The sequence below is a fragment of the Gobio gobio genome, assembly GCF_949357685.1.
Source record: "Gobio gobio genome assembly, chromosome: 7".
Lineage (NCBI taxonomy): Eukaryota > Metazoa > Chordata > Actinopteri > Cypriniformes > Gobionidae > Gobio > Gobio gobio.
The window spans coordinates 21,808,431-21,829,751 of NC_137103.1; the positions used below are offsets into that span (position 1 = coordinate 21,808,431).

General features: G+C 38.9%; 1 protein-coding gene across 9 annotated transcripts; it reads right to left on the reverse strand.

Moving 5' to 3' along the window:
- Nucleotides 1–61: 61 nt before the first annotated feature.
- naxd (NAD(P)HX dehydratase) lies at nt 62–21,027 on the reverse strand. 9 transcript variants are annotated; one of them, XM_079821016.1, is made up of 11 exons: nt 20,601–21,027; nt 18,731–19,171; nt 17,545–17,683; nt 16,818–16,863; nt 15,739–15,827; nt 15,516–15,624; nt 8,278–8,328; nt 7,880–7,984; nt 2,743–2,863; nt 2,532–2,652; nt 62–791 (listed from the first exon to the last, which is right to left on the reverse strand). In XM_079821016.1, the coding sequence occupies exons 1-11, from the start codon at nt 20,659–20,661 to the stop codon at nt 641–643; spliced, it is 1,434 nt and encodes a 477-aa protein (XP_079677142.1). In that variant the 5' UTR covers nt 20,662–21,027; the 3' UTR covers nt 62–640. The 9 variants fall into 9 exon arrangements, with proteins under 9 accessions (XP_079677142.1, XP_079677135.1, XP_079677143.1 ...); XM_079821009.1 differs by having other exon boundaries at nt 18,719–19,171; nt 19,286–21,027; XM_079821017.1 differs by having other exon boundaries at nt 18,749–19,171; nt 20,601–21,024.
- Nucleotides 21,028–21,321: the final 294 nt, after the last annotated feature.

A 21,321-nucleotide genomic window follows, 5' to 3' on the forward strand; every position in this document is an offset into this window, starting at 1 on the left:
ACGTCCAGACACATTCATTATTCACACAGAGGGAATAATACAAAAGATAAGCAGTTATAAGTAAAACTTTCATGTTAGTTTAATATGTAGAATAACAAACTATATCTAAAAGTGACAGCCACTTTCAATTATTTGTAATTTGACCCACATACTAAATAGGGATTGTGAGTTATTGACAGAAAACAAAGTGTTAAACAGCTTATAGTAAGGAGAACATCCACTCTAAAAGGTTATCTTTTGAATACTTGAAAGGTAACATTTTCAAGCAAACCAAAAAATAAACTGCAGCTGGGAGTAAGACAGCAACTCATTCATAGAGGGACAGTGTTATCATAGGGAGGGGTAGTGGGTTATCATATACAAATCTAAACACTTGCAAACACATCTATAGACGTACAAGTAAAAAAAACAAAAAACAAACAGTGTTTGGACGTTTATAGAGGGCCACCACACAGATATGAAAGTGGACACGTAGTTGATACTGTATTGCAGAACTACAAGAGGCACTTTAAAATAAAAAGGAAAAAGAACATAGATGCTCAACAAAGTACTTCCTGTTTATTTAACAAGTAGCGTTGAGATGCAGACCTTTAGTCTTTATAATGACCATGAAAGGAGAATGGATACACACACACATAGTTTAGCTTTCAAACAACTTCTTGAAAGCACTGCTTATCTCCTGGATCATGTCAGAGGTGGTGGTTGATCTGCTGTGTTTGTGGAAGGCCTGGCGATTACATTGCCTTGTTAGAGACGTAGCACCGAATGCAGCAACCAGCGAGGGATTCATGCTGGGGGGAAAAAAGAGAACATTTACTATTAAAGAGGCCATATTACCTTTTACAAAGTGTTGTTGATTTTTTTTTTTGAGGTCTACTAGAATAGGTTAACCCTCATCCTTCCCTCGCGGGTCAAAATGACCCGAAGCCCAAAAATTACACCTTTTTTGACCCAAAAGCTTATTTCAATATTTAATGCATTTTGTTTTGGGAGATATTTTTATTTTATTTACCTTTAAAATCAATCAATAAATAAATAATTTAAGCAAATTCATCTTTTTTTTTCAACTTAAATTCAAAATAACTCACAATTTCATGCTTAGCCCTTTTAAAAAGGTGGGGTAACCGATATTTGAAAAACGCTTTTTGAAAGTTGGACCAGACAACAACAAATGTGTAGCCAATCAGCATTAGGGGGCTCATGACGGTGGAGGAGAGAGAACAAGCATGAGGGAGATTTGAAGAAAGACTGTTGAAAGAGTTGCCTGAGAGACATTACAAAAGCGAAAATCTCATAAGAATATCACTGGAAAATAAAAGAGATTTAGGACCCGCGTTAATATTAGAAAAGCTTTCCAGCGCTGGAGAGAGCCAAGCGGGAAGGCCTGAAAACAGACACAGAGGCTGCTTTTGATTCTGCTCCATACGCAAGTCACACTGGTTTTGTGTCATATTGTTTTTCTGGAGCTTCTGTGTTGTTGTCAACTAACAACAAACTCTTGCTTGTATTTATTCTTGTGTACTGCATGTTAATTCTTTGTGCTTCCTTGTCGTTCATTCATCATCTTCACTTTATTTTTCGTGAAACATTATTTTGTTGCGCTTCTATAATAAATAGACATCCACTCTTGCATGTATCAGCTAGTGAGAGTTGTGTCTGTAAAGCGTTCTTGTTAGTGCACCCGCTTCACATGCCAGTGATCGGGGTTCGAGGCTGACTCGGTGCAGGGCAGTTAGGATTGGAGAGTGAGCTTTGGAGGCGGCGCAATGAAGAAAGGGGTGTGTTTGTTTGGGTTGATTTCAAATATCAACAATGTTCAGCAATGACTTAGAAATATTGCTGAAATTCAGCTCAGAATCTCTTACATTGGGTGTCGTTGCTGACGATTAAAAATAATTATATATAACATTTCATGACTCTTGCCACTAGATGGCCTTATAGTTCTATATGGAGCAAATGAGCTGTTCTGCGGCCTAAAGTCAGTTTCTCTTTTCCCATTCATTCTTAAGGGGGTCAAATTGACCCGCTAGGGAAGGATGTGATACTTTTGTAAATTTCAACCACAAAATTCCTCGAAACCAGTCAATTTTTTTTGGTGTATTCGTGGTTCAAAAGTCCTATTTTTAACATTAAAAAAATAAAAAATAAAATGAGGGTTAAATGCTTGAATGTAAATTTTTCCCACATATTTGACATTGTTGCAGCACCTCTCTTCCAAATCTGTCAGTAACAGTCAGTTTAGTTCTTGTCTCTATGAAGCCACTCCTTCCAGAAAGAGCACTGTGCTCTGATTGGTCAACTGGATCAGTGTCAGTGTGTTGTAATTGGTCATCCACATCGAGTGCGTTTGGGAAGGATGACGCCTTTTACCATAACCACGAATTTCAAAACACTACTGACGCAACTCAAACCTTTTTCAAGCTCAGACAAACATTTCACATTAAAGAAAGAAAATGTAAAAAAAAACATAATTGGTCCTTTTTAAAGCGATATTCAATGACACATCAAATAGCTTCTGAAGACAGATTTACCCTTTAGTGACATCTGAAGATGTGCTGAATGCCCAATGGGCAAAGACTCCTAAGGAACCAGACAGCAGATCTCCCTGTCCTCCGCAGCGCCGCCCACTGCCCTCTTGATTACAGGTCAGCACTGAAAGCAGGTAGAAATGCAACATGTTAGAGAAAGAAAGTTGTGCACTGGAACCTTATAAAGTCTAAATACTCCAAGAAAGACACTAACCGTTCTTTCCATCAGTAATAATGTCCTCTTCCCCCTTTAAAACCATGGTAAGATTGCCCAAGGCGATGCTCAGTTGCTGAGCACTTCTCTTGTGGTCGGTGCTGTCCAGAGGTTCATGATGCTGTAATCAAAGTTCGAATTAGCATGTACACTACAACTGGATGTATTAGGTCCCTGTAAAGGCCCCGATATAATCTGGGCAAAGTTATTTTTTGTTCCTCACTTAAACGGTAAGTTCACCCAAAAATGAAATTTCTGTCATTAATTACTCACCCTCATGTCGTTCCAAACCTGTAAGACCTTTGTTCATCTTCAGAACACAAATTAAAGGTCCCGTTTTTCATGTTTTTTTGAAGCTTTGATTGTGTTTACAGTGTGCAATATAACATGTGTTCATGTTTCGCGTGTAAAAAAACACAGTATTTTTCACACAATTTACTTATCTGTATACTGCTGTTTTCACTGTCCTCAAAACGGCTTGAAAGATTTCCCTGTTCCATGAAGTCCCTCCTTCAGAAATACATAACGAGTTCTGATTGTGCCAGCGGTTCCCGTGTTGTGATTCGACAGCAGCTTAGCGCACGTTACCCGGAAAGGTCACGCCTCTTACCATAACGGGGAGATGAACGCGCTCAAACTACAGCCCCTGAAGGCCAAACAAAGGTGATTTGACTCCGGGATGAAAATAACAGCGTCTGAACAACATGGCGACAAACGCAACCGAACCGAACGCAACACTTCCTCTTCTCCACGAGGGAGCAACAAGACCACGGCCCCTTTTTCGCGTATTCTTGTGGGCGGAGGTTAGTCAATAAACTGTTCTACTGACGTAATTAAAGCAGGATGTACAGGGATGTAGTCCAAACCGGCCGTTCGCTGTAGGCTTTGAAAGGGAACTTCTGTTAAATAAAATATCTCGCTTGGCATTGAACTTTGAGCTTTATAATTTTACAGGTATTATTTATGCTCTAACAGCAACATTACACACTAACTAAAGTTTGAAAAATGGGATCACGAAGAACAGGACCTTTAAGATATTTTTTATGAAATCCGAGAGCTCTCAGAATTCTGACCCCACATAGACAGCAACACAACGGCCACTTTCAAGGACCAGAAAGGTAGTAAAGACAGTGCCGCCACTCCCACCACGCGCATCACACGCTGCGCGTAGGGCACCAAGTGCTCAGGGGGGCACCACAAGCAAATGTTTTTTTTATTGTAAGCCTAATATTTTATTGTTGTTGTATTTTCATTAAAAATAGGCTAATAACGAACAAAAAAATAAACATTAGTTTGAAAGTAATTAAAGAGGAAATTAAGCAATATCATACGAGTAAGCGTGCTATTTCCCAGAGTAGCCTATATCAGCACGATTGCAAAATGCGATATTAATTTTATATAACAGTTCAATAAACAACAAGTTCTCATTTTTTACAGTTTTGCTCTATTTTCCCAACAAAAATAGATTCAAACAAAGTATAGGTTTCGTTCTCGAATAATTCACCGTTTTTGAACAGTCGGTTAGAACGAATTAGTTGAATGATTCTAGAATCCATTACGCCACCAACTATACTGGCAGTTTATAGTTTCATAGGCCTGGAATAATTGAAATTTTTCCCAAAATTTCATATTTCTATAATTAAAATACTATATTTAGAACATAAACCTAAAAATCTCATTACATTATTTAGGCAATTGTAATTACAGTGTAAGTGGATTTTGATAAATGATAAGATGGATTTTGTTGATACTGATTTAATTTAATTCTATAACAGCCATGTATCGTGGTAAATAGTTTAATTACTTAAAAAGATGGTCGACAATATGTAACGTTACCTTATAAGAGGTGTGCCCTAAAAAGTGAGCATGCAATTTTGAGAACACCAAGGAAAGAGCACGTTCCTTTCGTCTGTTTGGATACTTCAAACACAAGTTTGCACTGCCTGTTTGGTTTACCTGTTTAGCCTACATGTTAATAACGTGCGTTTTGTCCGACTCATAGCGCGTGTCCTCGACGCGTGATTTACCATATAAGCGCGCGTTCTGGGGTCACGGAAACGCGTGTTTTTTACATAGCAAATCACGCGTCGAGGACGTACGCTTTGAAGCGTCAAATCGCACGCTGTCAATGCGCAATCAGACGCCCGCCAAGTTTATATGAACACTTTGGCTGGCCGCCAGGCGCGACCACTCGCGATATTCCATTATAATCCAAAATTCTGTTATGGAATCTTATGAGGGCGCCTACTCTAGCCTGTTAGTCCTCTAAAATGTTATATAATATTGAGGAAATACAGAAATTATTTAGAGGAAATACAGAAATTATTTAGAAACACACAACAGCAGCTACATATAGAAAATATCAATATTTTTATTTATTTTTTATACCATCGCTTTGGCGCCCCATGCACTGCATATAGCGCATACCCACTTTTTGTGCCACTAACGACTAGAGCGAGAGAGCAATTAACGCGCTGTGCTCGGCTTTAGGGAAGTCATAGGCAATACTACTCTATAGGCACTCAAGATTGACACGAGATTGTTAAAGGGAGGGTGAAACACTCAGTTTCAGTCAATGTCTTTACTACCTTTCTGGTCCTTGAAAGTGGCTGTTGTGTTGCTGTCTATGGAGGGGTCAGAATGCTCTCGGATTTCATCAAAATATCTTCATTTGTGTTCCGAAGATGAACAAAGGTCTTACGGGTTTGTAACAACATGAGGGTGAGTAATTAATGACAGAAATTGCATTTGTGGGTGAACTAGGGATGGCTCGATACCACAATTTTGCGTTCGTTATGGTACCACAATCTAATTCCGAAAGTACCGATATTAAGTCGATACCATACAGGGTCTGATTTTTGGCGCAGGTATTACGCATAATTTTACTCACTCTCGCAAGTTTAGGGTATATTAAGCAGAAAATTACCACAAATGTTTATTATTAAATTAATAACAAAGATTATCACATCAAATCAGTCATTTGGAAACTTTGTGATAAGTAATTTCAGCAATACTGCGCATCTCCCTTCTCTATAGCTCTAAAAATTAACAAATTGCTTCTGGGTTCAAAAGATCGCATCAGCACTATAAAAGCAATCTGCGTGCTCTGATTCAACACTTTTACTGCCGTTTCTGGAGAGCTGACGGAAATCACTTGCCCACGTCTTTTAAACCTTGCCAATTTGAACATGCAAGCGATTTTATAGCATTTTGTAATACATGGCATGAGAGAGTTTTCCTTGCGCTCATACCAGCAACAAACACCTAAGCCTAAAGAGCTTGCGCATTCCAAATTAAGTTGTTTTTCACAAGTGAAATACACACAAAATTATGTACAAAATTTCCATCTTTAGTGAGTAGTCACATAAACACAGTTGGTTATGTCTTTTGCGAATGTAAATAGTGCAATAGTATGTGTGCAAATATTATGAAATCTAAACATCACTGGTTGATATCGAACGCTGGAGATTTCGTTATATTTAAACCAGGGGTTTTCAAACTTTTTGATGCCAAGGACCCGCAAATATGATGAATCTTTTATGAGGGCTTCCTAATATTTTTATGTATGAAAAAACATTCAAACTGTAAGATAAATAGTAAGTGTGACATTCTAAATACAACATAGTTTCCAAACTTAAATTGGCTATACTTAATGTTGGATGTTAAACCTGAAGAAGAACATTTTCAATTAAAAATAATTTATACAAGCAACTTTCACAATAAATGTATACAAGCAGCTTACGTACTGCGTTAAGAATACTGATTTACAACCTTACTAGATAAAGGGGACTATATTGAGAGAAACTCAATAGAAAGATACAAAGCAAACATACACAATTCTGGAAAGTACATATACGGCAAGAAAGGTGAGAAACATTTAGAACTGAAACAGTTATAATGTTTGGTAGACGTTTATCCACTTTTTGCATTGTCTTTTTATTCTCTGAACTTTTCTGGGGACCCTTTAGTTTAGAACAATCTGGAGGACCCCTGGGGGTCCCCGGACCCCAGTTCGAAAACCCCTGATTTAAAAGATACGATCTTATGCATGCGCGTTGATCAGTGCTAAAAGAAATGTCTAAATTAGATCGTTTGAATTATACACTGACCTGTCGATCTCTTAACGTCTTGTACAAGTCAGGATGGGCAAGTGACAGATGCTTGGCAAGGTTTGATGGTTCTTCATCAATTTTATAAGCAAACTAATTCCGAATTTCACATCTACTCTCTTTATTAATAATTCCACTACTGTATTCATTTTGTTCTATGTTGCCACATTTGCCGGTTTCACGTCAGTTTATGTAGCGCACTGCCACCTAGCGGTAACCTTCGGAACAGCAGCATATACCAAAATGAGCAAAATCATGATATTGCACCGTTTGAAATAAAATGTATACCGGTATTCTCCCAGTACCGGTATACCGCGCATCCCTAGGGTGAACCAACCCTTTAAGGGTAAAAAGAAGTTTGAAATACATGACCAGTGGTATACTGTTAGTGAACCCCCCATTGCCGCCCACACTGCATTTAGATGAATATGTTAATATGTGCTACGCACTTTGCTTTCACTAATAAAATAAACATAAAAATGATAGCAGAGAGTAAACAGCAGTTTAGAAATCTGATCATAGCGATGTGGATATATTTGCACCAGCTCTGCAATTCAGGCACTCCAGTCACATCACATAGACAGCCTTAAAGCAAGAAGCTTTACAATATTAAACATAAAAATACACTGAACAAACAGTGTCGCTTTCAATTGGAATTGCAACTTCACGTTCTACTCTAATATTTAGTTCTCATTATTTGATTTTATACTTGTGAAGCACTTTGAAATGCATTTCATGCAAACCCAATGGTCGCTCAAAGCTGTTTACCAGACAGCAAATTTTTCTGGAAGGTTCGCTTTGGCAAATTGTTTGCAAACTATAGAAACAAACTAACATACTTCATTTTTGGCATTTTTTTGTTCTAAATGCCAGTTTGTTAGATTTTACTTTAATTTATGTAATTAGGATTGTGTTAAAGCAACCATTTGAGATGAATGTCAATACCAGATTCAAACAGAGCATTAGATATTACATAGAAATAGAACTTGTGCAGCTACAGAGTGTATTAGCACATCCGAAACTCTCACCATGGCCTCATACAGACGAGTAAACTCCATAAAGTTGGGTGTGAGGATTCCTCTCTGATATCCTTGAATGACTGATGGTTCTTTCGCCACTAGCCAAAGACCATCCTGTAAAATAAAAATAAATAAATAATATTTGTCACACAAGTGACTATTTTATTCAGTACATCCAGCAAATAATTATGTCTGCTAAATCAGTGAAGCACTGATGCCATTTTTATCTGGAATAGCAGATTTAGATCATGCAACATGCATTAATACTGTAATGTTCAAAAGCCATGCCAGAGCTATTAACTCTGACCCAGTTCTCCTAATGTATTAAGGAGACAGAATCTATTGGCTTTTGCCAACATGCCCAGTATGAAAGCTTATTGATCAGTGTCAGCGAAAACAGTACTCACAGCATCAATGATGATTGGTATTCCTCTGAGTTTCGACCTCTCAATAATCTCCTAAAAAGAAACATGGAGCCAAACATAAATTAAACCAACATAAACATAAATGTGAAAAAATATGATATTAGCAGGCTCTCTAGAAATAGACCCTTTTCACAGACTGTGATGACGCGTTTTAACGGTCATCAATATCGTAAATCCTGCAACGTTTTTTGTATTTTCATTTTTTTTAAATATATGTACATTTATAACACTAATACTTTGTATTTTATTACTTTTGCATCAAATTACAATTTAAAAAAAGTTACCGCTGCTGTGAGGGTGTTTAGTAATAGCGTCTATGGGAGTGATGGTAAAAATTAACATATTTCTCTCTTTTCACTGCAGTTATCAATCTCTCTATTTTTCCCTCTTTTTGAAAGTTGTGAAATCCCTACTGTGGCGTTTTTCTTTTGCTATGTGAGCAAATGGGCACAAAAAAAAAAAATTTGTGACGACTATGACGACTTCTGCTCTGAGAAACCCGGAAATGTGATAAGTGTCTATACACTTTTCAAAATATTAATTTACACTAGCAGTCAAATGTGTGCACACCAGGTGTATCATCTGACTATTTAATTATTCCATTAAATCTGACAAATGAAAATTCAGTGTTTTCAATGTAGAAATGTGTGTAAAATGGAAACACATGATTTTGGCTCGATATCTCCTTTTTTTTGTTTGTGGTTTATAAATCGGTTCATGGTTTCAATATCTTATTCCCATTAATGAATACAATGAAAATAGTTCTGTGACCAGACAAAAATGAAATGTTTGGTTTGCGTGTTACTGTATGGACATTTGGGCAATGTTACGTCATTACGAGCCGTTTTGATGTGTGGTTTAGGTTCTTTGCAGTTTTTCTTTCCTCTGTGCTGTTCTCTGCCGCTCTCTGTTTTTACTTTCACTTGCTGTGTCTCATTTCGAAAGGCTGCGTCCTCCAGAGTTCGCATTCGAAGGCTGCATGCGTCATCGAGGCTGTCTCATTTCAGAAAAGTAGGAAGGACACTTCGAATGCGACCTTCAAATGCGCCCTTCTTTCACAGGAATTTGGAGTGTGCATGAGGTGTATCCTTCGCTGATGCAGATAACCCACAATTCTTTGCGTCGCCATGAACAACCGTCATGTTTTTAAAATATTTGAAAAAATGGCGACCCCCGCAGATATACATGCAAGCCAAGATGTGGTGTTTAAATTTAAGTTTTTGTTTAAACTTGTTTTTGTTTAGAAGCTGTATTACCTCAAAAAGATAGTTGGGGGTAACAAGTGTTTAGTGATTTTTTTTAACGTTTAAAACTGAAATGTTTCTTGCCTTGACAGCACTGTACTTAGTAATTTTCAAGTTATAAATAATTTTCATGCATCTAACTGGTGTGAGAGCGCAACGACGCTGTGAACGTGTTGGCATAGCAACGTGATACTTCCTGCCTTTGTGTCCTACGAAGGACGTCTCGTTTAATTCTGATTAAGGGCACTCCGTATACCTCATCCTTCACAGGATGTGTCCTCCGGAGGAAGCAGCCTTCATTAAATTAAATGAGACACAGCTACTGTTGCAAGTGACATGCAGATTGGTTTGTCTGCAAATAATTCGAGAGGAGGTGATCTCCAATTGATTCGCTACCGGAAGCCTGGGAAATTATATATGGACAACGCAGTAGAGGAGGCCTGCCTTTGTGTGCGAGATGTGATTGTGTACTCTGTGATGTTTGTGTCATTTTGTTTACTTCTCTTTATTTTGAGTTATCAGTTTGTTAACTTAACTTATTCTAACATTTTTCTTTAACATTCTCTTTCTAACATTTTTCAATGTACATTTATGAAATGCACTTTCTGTAAAGCTGCTTTGAAACAATGTGTATTGTGAAAAGCGCTATACAAATAAATTTGAATTGAATTGAATTAACTCTGTGAAATCAAATTACCTTGTAAAAAAAAAAATTACCTATTCCTTTATTAAGTGTTAGAGAGTGTTAAGGCTGTGTTTGGGCTAGATAGAGGAACAGTGATAGGCAAGTTCTGTCACATGATATACATGGCAGGGCTCCAGACAAACATTTGAGAGCACTGGCACCAGCACCACTAAATTCTATAGATGATGGTGCCAGCACCTGATTTGGTGACGCTGGAGGGAAATTTATTTTGCACAGAGGAAAGAAACTGCAAAGAACACCTAAACCACACATCAAAACGGCTAGTAAAGATGTGACATTGCCTTATAGTCTCCGGAGCGATACTTCTCACCGCAGTAATGAAAGGGAGGGTGCACACTTTATTACAGTTCATCTGAGTTTTTTTTACGGATATAAAGTTTACCAGTTTATCAAGCACCCCCTGAAAAGGCATACGGTCTGTATGTATTTGTTTACTGTTAGTTGTAACAAGTGTTATTGTGTAATTCGCTGTGTATGCTGATGATAATGCAAGGAAGAGAGAGTTTATGGATAAGACTTTAATGCGCACTTCTGATAGTGGATAAAAGCAAGATGGCATCATAAGTTAAAACTAAACTATACCCGTTCTGTCTCCATGCAGCATTTATTCTCTGGCTCTGTAGGCATTATTGTCCGAGTCCGGTTCGAACTGAACACCGCCATTTTTAAAAGTCTTTTGCGAGGTTCGTTCTGCGTTCAGTAAATATCAGTCTTGCTGTTTCGGTCCGATGGCGCGCGTTCGTCTCAGCCATCTCACGGTCAATGTCAGTAATAGCTGATTATAACATGCGTTGTCTTATTTTAAATCTAGCTTTACGAGCTTTCAGAATACGCTTTAGTATCAGTGCTCGTCTCTTTTCCACCATTTCGTTAATTACCTCTTTAGTAAACCAATATAACCAGCAAAAGCAGCGCTGCTTGAATCTCCTCCATACTTCTTATTGTTGCAGACAGTATCGCACAAAATTATTACTGTCCGTCGCTGACTGGGAGGAGCAGTCGTGCACAGTCCTACATCAGAGTAATTTGCCTAATCTTCACAGTATTTTAGACTGCAGTAGAAACGCAGACAGTAGCAGGTCTGGGGGGAAAAACGTTCCTGGTACAAATTGTTCCGGGTAATTTCGGTGGAAACGGGGCTCTAGTTTCCATAGCCGCGTTTCCACCGCAGGAACTTTACCCCGGAACCAGGAACTTTGGGGGGGAACTCGGTGTGTTTCGACCGCAGGAACCAGGGTCTAAATGAAGTTCCGGGTAAATATTTCCCCCTCCAAACGGCCCTGCTTGCGAGGTGGGACTTTTGAAAGGTTCGCGAACTTTCGGGGGTGGGACTTGGGCGCTGAACATGCTGATTGGTTGAGCTCTCGCAGCTATTTTTTTCTTCCACCGCCATATTTACAAGTCTTTTGCGAGGTGAGTTCTGTGGGTTTTGCGTTCAGTAAATATTTTTTTTACAACAATGGAGTTCAACAATAAATTCGACCGATGGACCGACGACGAGGTTCAGGCTTTATTGAGCATATATGCGGAGGAGGACATCCAGCGGGAACTGGAAACGGCGACCCGTAATGAAAAGGTATAACGTTACCTGAAGATATCGACTCGGTTCCAGTCACACTGGAAAACAGTGCAGAGAGAAATTGAAGAAATTAAGACAAGATTACAAGAAATTAAAGGATCATAACAACCGGAGCGGTTCCGACCGGCGTATCAACAAGTGGTATGACCGCCTGGACGCGTTGTTGGAACACAGACAGTCCTTTTCTGGCGCAGCGGTAACGAAAGACTCGGCTAGTGCGTTGTTGGAAACCATCCCGGAATCCGAGTGGGTTGAAGGTAAATATCTCATCTTGGTATCATCTATTAAACTCGTTGCAGTGTTTAAACACGTTGCAGTAACTTTTTTCAACGTGCTTTTCCAGACATAACGAGTGGCCCTGATGAATCGCAGGCAACGGAGACCAGCGTGTTTCCCCCGCGGTCACCAGTACGTTATAAAGCTGACAAAAATGTGTATATATTTAAAAACTGATGTGTAATCCTTAATGGTTTTGTTGTTTTTAATTGTAAACTTAAATTGCCCATGATAAAATTTGCACACTGGGCATTGTTCAAGCTGGCCAAACAATTGTTCATTATTTGTAGTGAAAACACTTTAAATAATTAATTGATGGTTTCTATTGTTTCATGGTTGCCTTGTGTATTAATTTCCATGTGTTTCTGTGCAAGTTTTCTACTTAGGGAAAAGGAAAAAGGACTGTGACTTTTTTGATGCACTGAGGGACATGGAAGATGCTAACCGGCCGTCCTGCAGCATGGACAAGAACTGACCAATATATGCAGCTGTTACTGGATAGCCAGGCCGAGGAGAGATGAGGAGGCAAGAGCTGGCATTCCACCAGTCAGAAGCGGAAGAAAGCAGAGGGACTTTCAGACCGGGTTTCGGTCTGTTCTTGGACAGTTTGTCCAGTCGTTCAAGAAGTAGCCACAATGACCAGCCGCTTGAATGAAGCATTTGCACTACCACACTTGTACTTTATATATTGTACATGTTGGCACAGCTCTTGGAAAGGTTACTGAAAAATACACTTTTTTTTTTATATTGTTGTTTTCACATTTTATATTTTCATTTTATTGTTCTAGTAATTTATTTGTCTTTGCACACTTTTATTTTAATTTTGTAAGAACTAATCTGTCTAAAATAAAGTAAAATGTGTAAAATGTCACTGTGTCTTTAATTTCCACATTCTAACTATATAACCACATTCTAATTGTATTCATATAGTGTAGGAAGCAAATAAAAGGGCTGCTGCTCGCAAGTCTTTCTGAATATGCACATAAACATATCTAGAAAACCCAAATATTATATTTTTAAATGTATAACTATGTGAATGTAGTATAATAACTTATAACCACAACTTAAGTGAAGCCATAAGTGTGGTCCTGCTTCATTTCAAATTTGAGGAAGAAGTCTCTAAAATTATGCATTTAATGAAGCATATTGTAATACTAGTCATGTGAATTTTTTTTTTTTGTGAATGTTAAGAGATGTTATTGTGATAAAAAATAAAATACTTGCAGTCTAGTACCTAATCTTTCAACTGCTTAATTCAGTCTATTGTTTTCATTCAATTAACTTTTCACACATCTGTCATGACTGAAACCTCATTATCCTTTTATAGAAAATGTTTTGTTTTGGAATTGAGCTATTACAACACATTCAGATTTTGGATTGCCCATCATCCCATTTTGCATTAAAATGGTCAAACCAGGTGAAAGTGCACGTTTAAATAAACAGTGTTGGTAATGTGTGTACATAATCAGCAAAAGCAGCGCTGCTTGCATCTCCTACACTTGTTATTGTTGCAGACAGTATCGCGCAAAAGTGATTACTGTCCGTCGGTGACTGGGAGAAGCAGTCGCGCGCATTCCCACGTCACCGGACTAATTTGCCTAATCTCCCCGGTACTTTAGACCGCGGTGGAAACGCAGATTGTAGCAGGTCTGGGGGAGAAAAAGTTCCTGGGAAAAAAGTTCCTGGTACAAATAGTTCCGGGTAATTTCGGTGGAAACGCGGCACATGTCAGCGCTGTTTCATCTGATATTTATGGTTTATAACAGTATTCTGCACTGAATGCTTCCCACTAGATCTCGCAGGCGTGAAGTTATTAATTCTGTGGCAAATTCAAATGCTTTCTAACTGGATCTCTCAGGCCTGTGTAATCATGTGTCACATGATCGAGATCGTGTATGAGCTCGCGCTGTCTATTAGGGGTGTAACGGTACACAAAACTGACGGTTCGGTACGTACCTCGGTTTTGAAGTCACGGCTCGGTACGAGTTCGGTACAGCAGTTTTAAAAATATGTCTTTTTATTCATTTTTAATTAAACAGTGGTTCACTGAAAAATGTGCGTCTGTCCTTAAATGAATTAAATTAAACTAAAAGTTTCTTAAAGATAATGCTGTAAACTATATAGGGAGCCCTTACTTAAGTTGCACACTATAATATTAAAGGTTAACAACAGAGCCCAAACTATGAGCATATTCAGCTGATATTCATGTTTAGATATAGGATAATCAACACTCAAATAACACATTGTGTGCAAACATGTAAACTTCACATAAGGCAGTTTTTGCATTAACTCCTAAATCTAATTACAAAGTTATGTTTTTTTTCTCCAATTCGTTGTTAAAATATAATCATTTATACACAGTGACGGTCATTTTCATGACAGATTCATCTAAACATACATTAAATAATCAAGACATCACTAACAGGTTAAGTAGAATTAGTATATATATCTAGGCTAATATAGTGCATATATTTAGTGAAAGAGTTGATTTCTCTAGTGAATTAACAGCTGTGGACACTAAATGACTTCTGACTCTGAGGTAAATGATGCTGCGTGACATTGTTTACAAGCTGCTTGACGTCTTTCCGCGGTTGAAACACTGATTGAGTGATTACACGACATATGATACGTTTCAGTAAGTGTTATCCTCAACATTCCTTAAGATATTAATTCATGTTTATTCTTCTGGAAGAGATGAATTTGTGATAAAATGGACTGAATACTTAATATGTTCGAGTGGGAACTAGGATTGAAGTGTGTTCCGCGCTTAAAACAAGCCAACTGTTAACTGTTAAAGATTGCATTCGGAACCGTTCGGTACACCCGCGAATACGTGTACCGTTACACCCCTACTGTCTATTATTGCTCAGAGCTGATAAAACGCAGCGCAGCTCAAACGAGTAGCAAGGTTCCGTTCTGTTTTCATTTAATTTGCCGTTTGATGTTTCTCATATGCAACAGAAATGGCAGCTCTTATAAGTTGGGCGACACGGTGGTGGCACCAGTGTGACCTCTAACAGAATTTAGTCGCACCAGCAGGAAAAAAAGGTTGCTGATGGTACACACTTAGTTTTGGTTTCTTTGTCTATAGACACACTAGGTTTAGGGACCTTTGTGCCACTCGTTAGATACGACATCTCGGAAGTTCTCAGACTTTTCTTTCTACATTTTTCTTTTGTATAAGTTGAAACCAGTTCAGATTTATTTAATTAGTCTTTTCTTTGTTTTGGCACTGCCCAGTTTCCCCGTGTCTTCCCCGGTTCTTGTGTATCGCAATTTTTGCCGGCGTTGCAGCGTCTCTCTTGTACAGTTTTATAAGCTAAAAATAAGACACGTAGGTTCTGAATTAAGGATTTAGTGAGAATTGTTTTACGTTTTACAGTTTGAATGGAATAATTGAATGAATTTCTCTTGCCTTTGCGTTCTTCAGAAGCATATCCTCCCTCCCCAGACCTGGTCCCACAACCAGACTGTGAAGCCTGGGCAGCCATTTCTCAATTTCCTCCACAGCATTGGGACTGTCTCTGGAGGAACACACAGCCAGGAGAGAAACAGCACCACATAAGAACCATCATGCTCAAGTTTCGTTGAAAAACTCTAATGGCCACCAGAGATATTGAATAAAAGTTCCTGCTCACAGCACTGGATGGACAATGAGTTCAGGACTGTAGGACTTGATGACTGGAGCGGCATCTTTGGTGCAGAACACATGAGACAGATCAGCTCCCTGGAAAACAGGCAGGAAGAGTAGAAGGTAAGTGACTAATGATAGACCAAAGCCCCTTTCACACAGAGATTCCAGAAAATACACTGATAATGTGTCCCGGGATCATTTGATTTTGGTTCATTCACACTGCCAGTGATTTTCTGGAATCTGTTTGTGCGTTCACTTCACACACACTGTAAAGACATGAGACATCGATGTGACATGTAATGTCTTCGCAGTGTCTTAAGTTTGCTTTTGATCTGTGACTTCTCTCTTGAGAAACCACGCTTGTGCATTATCTGATTCGCTCATAAACTAGCACATTGTGTACAGTTCCACTAAGCTTGCGTACAATCTCAGCCTCTGCGTCATCACTACGACACACTCCTTACGGCATTGGTCCTGCCTTTTGTTCACACAGGCCCAGTGTATCCCTACCCAAAAATGATGATTGTGTTAGTAAGTACTCTGTGTATCCTTAAATTCTTTTTACAACACTGGCAAAGATTGTTTACACTCATCTTCTCCTTCTTCCAGTGTTCGTGCAGTTGAGTTCTGTTGACAACTATGCATCGCTCAACACGTCACTTACTCCGTTGCTCTGATTGGTTGTAGGTCAATCCAATTGAGCACAGGAATTTTCTTTCCTGGTTCTGTTGAAACACGTCCCATAATCACAGCCCAATGGAGCAATATCAGACTCATATTCTGACTAGAATCTGAGTATGACGACGTAAGGCTATGAATTTTCAGCATCATTACTCAAGTCTTCAGTGTCACATGATCCTTCAGAAATAATTCTAATATACTGCTCAGGAAACATTTCTTATTAATGTTGATTGTGCTGCTTAAATTTTTTGTGAAAACTGGACAGTTTTTGTTTAGGACTCTTTGATAAATAAATATAAGTCGATGAGTAAAGGAAATCACTTAAGGATTATGAAGACAATTCACTGTGCATCTCCATGAAGAATAAAAAGACCAAATTTTGATTTTGAACAGAATACTTACTACTTTCAAAGCTGAAATAGCTGCAAAGAAAGGTGCTCCTGTGTACCTAACAAGAAAAATACAAAGATGTAAGTTTCACCAAGCTAATATACAGAGAGAGAAAACAGAAGAAAACAGCCTGCTTTCTAGTGATAGACCAAAGCCCCTTTCACACAGAGATTGCAGAAAATACACTGATAATGTGTAACGCTCACAGAACATAACACCTCATAATACTATTTGCAACAGAGAATGCCTTGATGGCATGTGGTTGAAAGTGAAAAAGTGAGTTAGGCGCAAGCTCTAGAAATTAGCCAGTCAAAACACATCAGCTTTGCAAAAAGGGGAAAATGTACAATGGGGTGAAATTGTAAAAACACAATAGCTATATTGGTAACACTTTACAATAAGGTTAATTAGTTAACATGAACTAATAATGAACTGCACTTATAAAGCATCTTATTTATCTTAATTTCAACATTTACAACTGCATTATTAAAATCTTGTTGACATTAGTTAATGTACTGTGAACTTACATGAACAAACCATGAACAGCTGGATTAATATTAACCAATAGAACCTTATTGTAAAATGTTACCGCTATATTTTTATACTGTATATCTCTCTCCCCCAAATATGTCAGTTTAGTTGGCCATGAGTTAGCAGAACCCATTGAAGCTCCATCAAAGCTGCTTACCTAGTAATTTGGTAAGTGTATAGCCCTGAGAAAGATCTGTGTGTCACTTACTCTTGACATCCGCCAATGATTCCGATGCGTCCATCCTGACCTTTGTGTTTTTTGGATGTCAGTGGAGGAATTGTTTTCCTTACAAGAGGAATGATATTGTCCATTGATGCTGAGCCCAGAGAGAAAGAGCGCTCTATGACTGAGGGAAGAACACAGTAACAATCAATCATTAGTTGTTGTTTTTTTAAATAACAATCATTAGTGTCATCACAAACCAGAGCAGTTTTGTTCAGTTCCATGCATTGATACTATACTAGTTGACAGAAATACAGTCATTCAAACTCATTTACCCAAAATGAAAATTCTGTCTTTTTTTCCATCATTGCTCTCATTTTAAACCATGTTATTGTTTTTCAATGAAACAAATGATTAAATAAAATATTAATTAAGAATAATAAAAACAGTCCATACAGCTTGTGCACTATATCAGTCTTCCGAAGCAACTTGAGCTTGAAAATTAGACTTTTATTAACTGAAAATCTTCCCTTCTGTCTGTTCAACCTATAGTATCATGTTCATTTATGAACCACTTGAGAACCAATGCCGTTTTAGCATCAATGACATCAAACCTACCAATATTTTTAAATCTGAGTGTGAACGCAAATTAGATTTCAGCGCTTGAATGGTGGGAAGGATTATCAGTGAATAATAGCTAAGAATATACGTAGAATATTTATGTAATATTCGAAATATTCTATGTTCCAGATAAAGCTATAACATTGCTTTAGAAGACTTTGAATATAGCGATATGGACCACTTTTATTTTGTTTTTAGAGCTTTCATTCACAATGTAGCATCATTGTATGGAAAATATGATCATGTCCATTGCGTTCAAAATGGAAAAAAAAGCAAAGAAAAAAATGCAGCAATTTTTTTTCTTTTTTAAAATTAAAAGTTTTTAATTGTTCGGCTTTCAATATTTGTACATTTGTATATTTTTTAACGCAATGTTAACGGACCAAAACACTTGCGTCAAGATTCTTCAAAATCTATTCTTTAAAGTTTTTTAAACTGTGAGAACTGTTTTAAACTCTAAACTGTGAGAGACAGAATTTCCATCTTTACATTAGGTATCATTTTTATGGGATTTTAGCTGTAAAGCATTTGGGTAAAACACCGCTTTTTGATTTCATAACAATGGGCAATTGAAAATAAATGGCAACTCTAGACGAACATTGAGTATCACCCTCTTCCATGAGCAGACCTGGGCCAGCTGGTTGGTTGTGGCTGGCAAACTCGGTCAAGGCAGGCGGATGGTTACGATTCCCAAAAGAGGGACGCGTGAGGGGCACGGTGGGGTTAGTCTGGGGTGGTATACAAGAGGGCTGCGGAGTGGCAGGCGGCGCAGGAGAGGATGTGCTGATGCCAGCGAAAATCTGGCCCAGCATCTGTAGCATCTGCAACTCTCTGGAATGTTCCTCCTCCCTGCGCTTATCCTCAGCCTGAAGACGCTGCTCCTCAAGCCGGTAGAAGTTGTCTTCCGCTTCCATGCTCTGCTCCAAGAACTTCTCCATCAGCTTCTCCAGCGACATGTTTGCAAATCGCTTCTTGCTTCTCCGCGGCCTGCTCGACGAGGTTGCGGGCGGGTTGGACTTCGTTAGGCTGCTCTGTTTGGTTGGAAAGGAACCTTTGAAAGAAGAACATGCAGATATTAACACGCACACACATATAGGAAGCCAGGCTGATTAGGCTAAAGATGGCAGATCATTGCTTTCTGGCTGATCAGAATAAGTTGACATACTCATGCCTCCTACAGTCACCGGAATGGGGAAGGATGGATACTCAGTTTTGACTGGATGCTCCATAAAAGAGCATTCACCACTGCCATCCATGTGAGTCTCCTGCAAGAGTTCAGTACTCTCAGCATCTTCATCCATCGTTTCATCTCCCCCAACGGCAACACTATCAATATCCTGCCTCTCTACTAACGACCTATTGCTCAATATCCTCTCCATCTCGTCGTAGAACTTGCACATCTTGTGGTACTGCCCATTTTTCCTGGATCCCTCCTTCGCTTGGAAATACTGCCTCTTTAAGCTCTTAACCCGTATTCTGCATTGGTCTGGTGTCCTATCGAATCCCAGTTCGCACAAACGGTTCGCGACGTCTCGGTAAACGTGGCTATTCCTAAAGTTTCCGTCCAGCGCCGTCTGCACGTCGTGCTCACCCCAGATATTCAACAGCGCTCTGGTCTCCATGTCCGACCACAGGAAACCGCGCGTTGCATTCACTAACATGATGGTCGAAGCAACCGAGCACGAATCCAACTCGGTTTCGCATCGAACAGGCGGCGGCGATATCAAGGCCTTGTTTTGACGTCGTCTCATGCAGTTTCCGAGCGCATAGCGACAAAGGCCTCGCCGAGATTAACTGGTCTGGTTTATGCAAAGCTGCTTAGAACTTCACCAGTGTTTACCGCGCCAACAACAGTGAGAACGTCACCACAACGTTGTGTACCACGTCATCGCATTCGTGCGCTCCACGCCAGGGCTCCGTGGTGAAAACAGTAAAATGGCTTTGGAAATGTTATTTTTCCAAGAATGCGTTAACAATGTAACTCAGTGTGTTCGGCTTGTCGTGTTTGAAAAGTGAGTTACGTTTAAAAAGAAACAAACAAAAAAAACTGGTGTGGTTCAAAAGTTCCAGTGTGAGGATATGCGAGTCAGTTAAAAAAGGACAACACGCTGTAGAATCTTAAAAATTAATAAAACATAAATAAATAAAACATTTGTGACATGTGGAATCCTTCGGAACACACTCAAATCATGCTGGTTAACATAAATCAACAAGGCTTTGCAAAAAAACTCGGGAGTTCACTCAAAACGTCGATACTTTAATTCATAATGGAAATCAATTCAAAACAGATCTGCAGCATTTGGACTCCACTATTAAGTGGCACTTTCCTTTGGCTTTTACCTTTATCATACAGCAACACTGCTGCAATCGCTATGGTTACAGCTACCACGCCGAGAAGTGAACATTTACGTCCATGCATTCCGCCCTCCTCAACCTACTCATAGTTTGGGAAACCAACCAACGATAAACTCCGATCTTACCAATTGCCAGAATTAGTGGCTGTTCAGAGAAAATGAAGGTGGCACGTTTGAGCAGATTCATCAAGTTCACGTGTAAACAAACACTGTTCAGGTAGAGAGTGGGAGCTGTTGAGCTTTGTACGGGGATTAGATGCAGTATCCAGTCAGATAACAGGAACAAAGTTCAATATTGACTCTAATTATGAATCTGTGTTGCACGACTTCACTCGATCAGAATTGTCCTCCCTCTATAATCACCATCAGACTTCCGCTGACGCTCTGCTTATGCGCGATGACATAGGCGAAATACAGTCCACATGCGGCATGAAATAAGCCCAAAACAATGGCACTCACTGTAGCGACGACTGGTTACAATGATATTTAAATCTGCAATAACAGCGACATTTATTTAGCACCGCCTTTACGGTTTACTTCCTGTGACGTTGGCACTGAAGTTATGTTTGCCCCGCCCGCCACTGTTAGGTTTGGGAAGTCTGACTCATGTTGGAGAATCGGTTCTTTTGAACAGCTCTTTTTAAAGAACCGGTTACAGTGATTCAAGTGATTTATTTACGCCATCACATGGTCTCTGGATCTAAAATGTTGGGACTATTATTTGATTAATTTGTTACTTTTGTTGCCAAAATTTAGTATGGCGATGATGATAAGCCACTATTTTGAAATCGGAAGTTCAGCAATACCTAAATGTAATTTATAATCTGTTAAAACAACAAAGATGTCA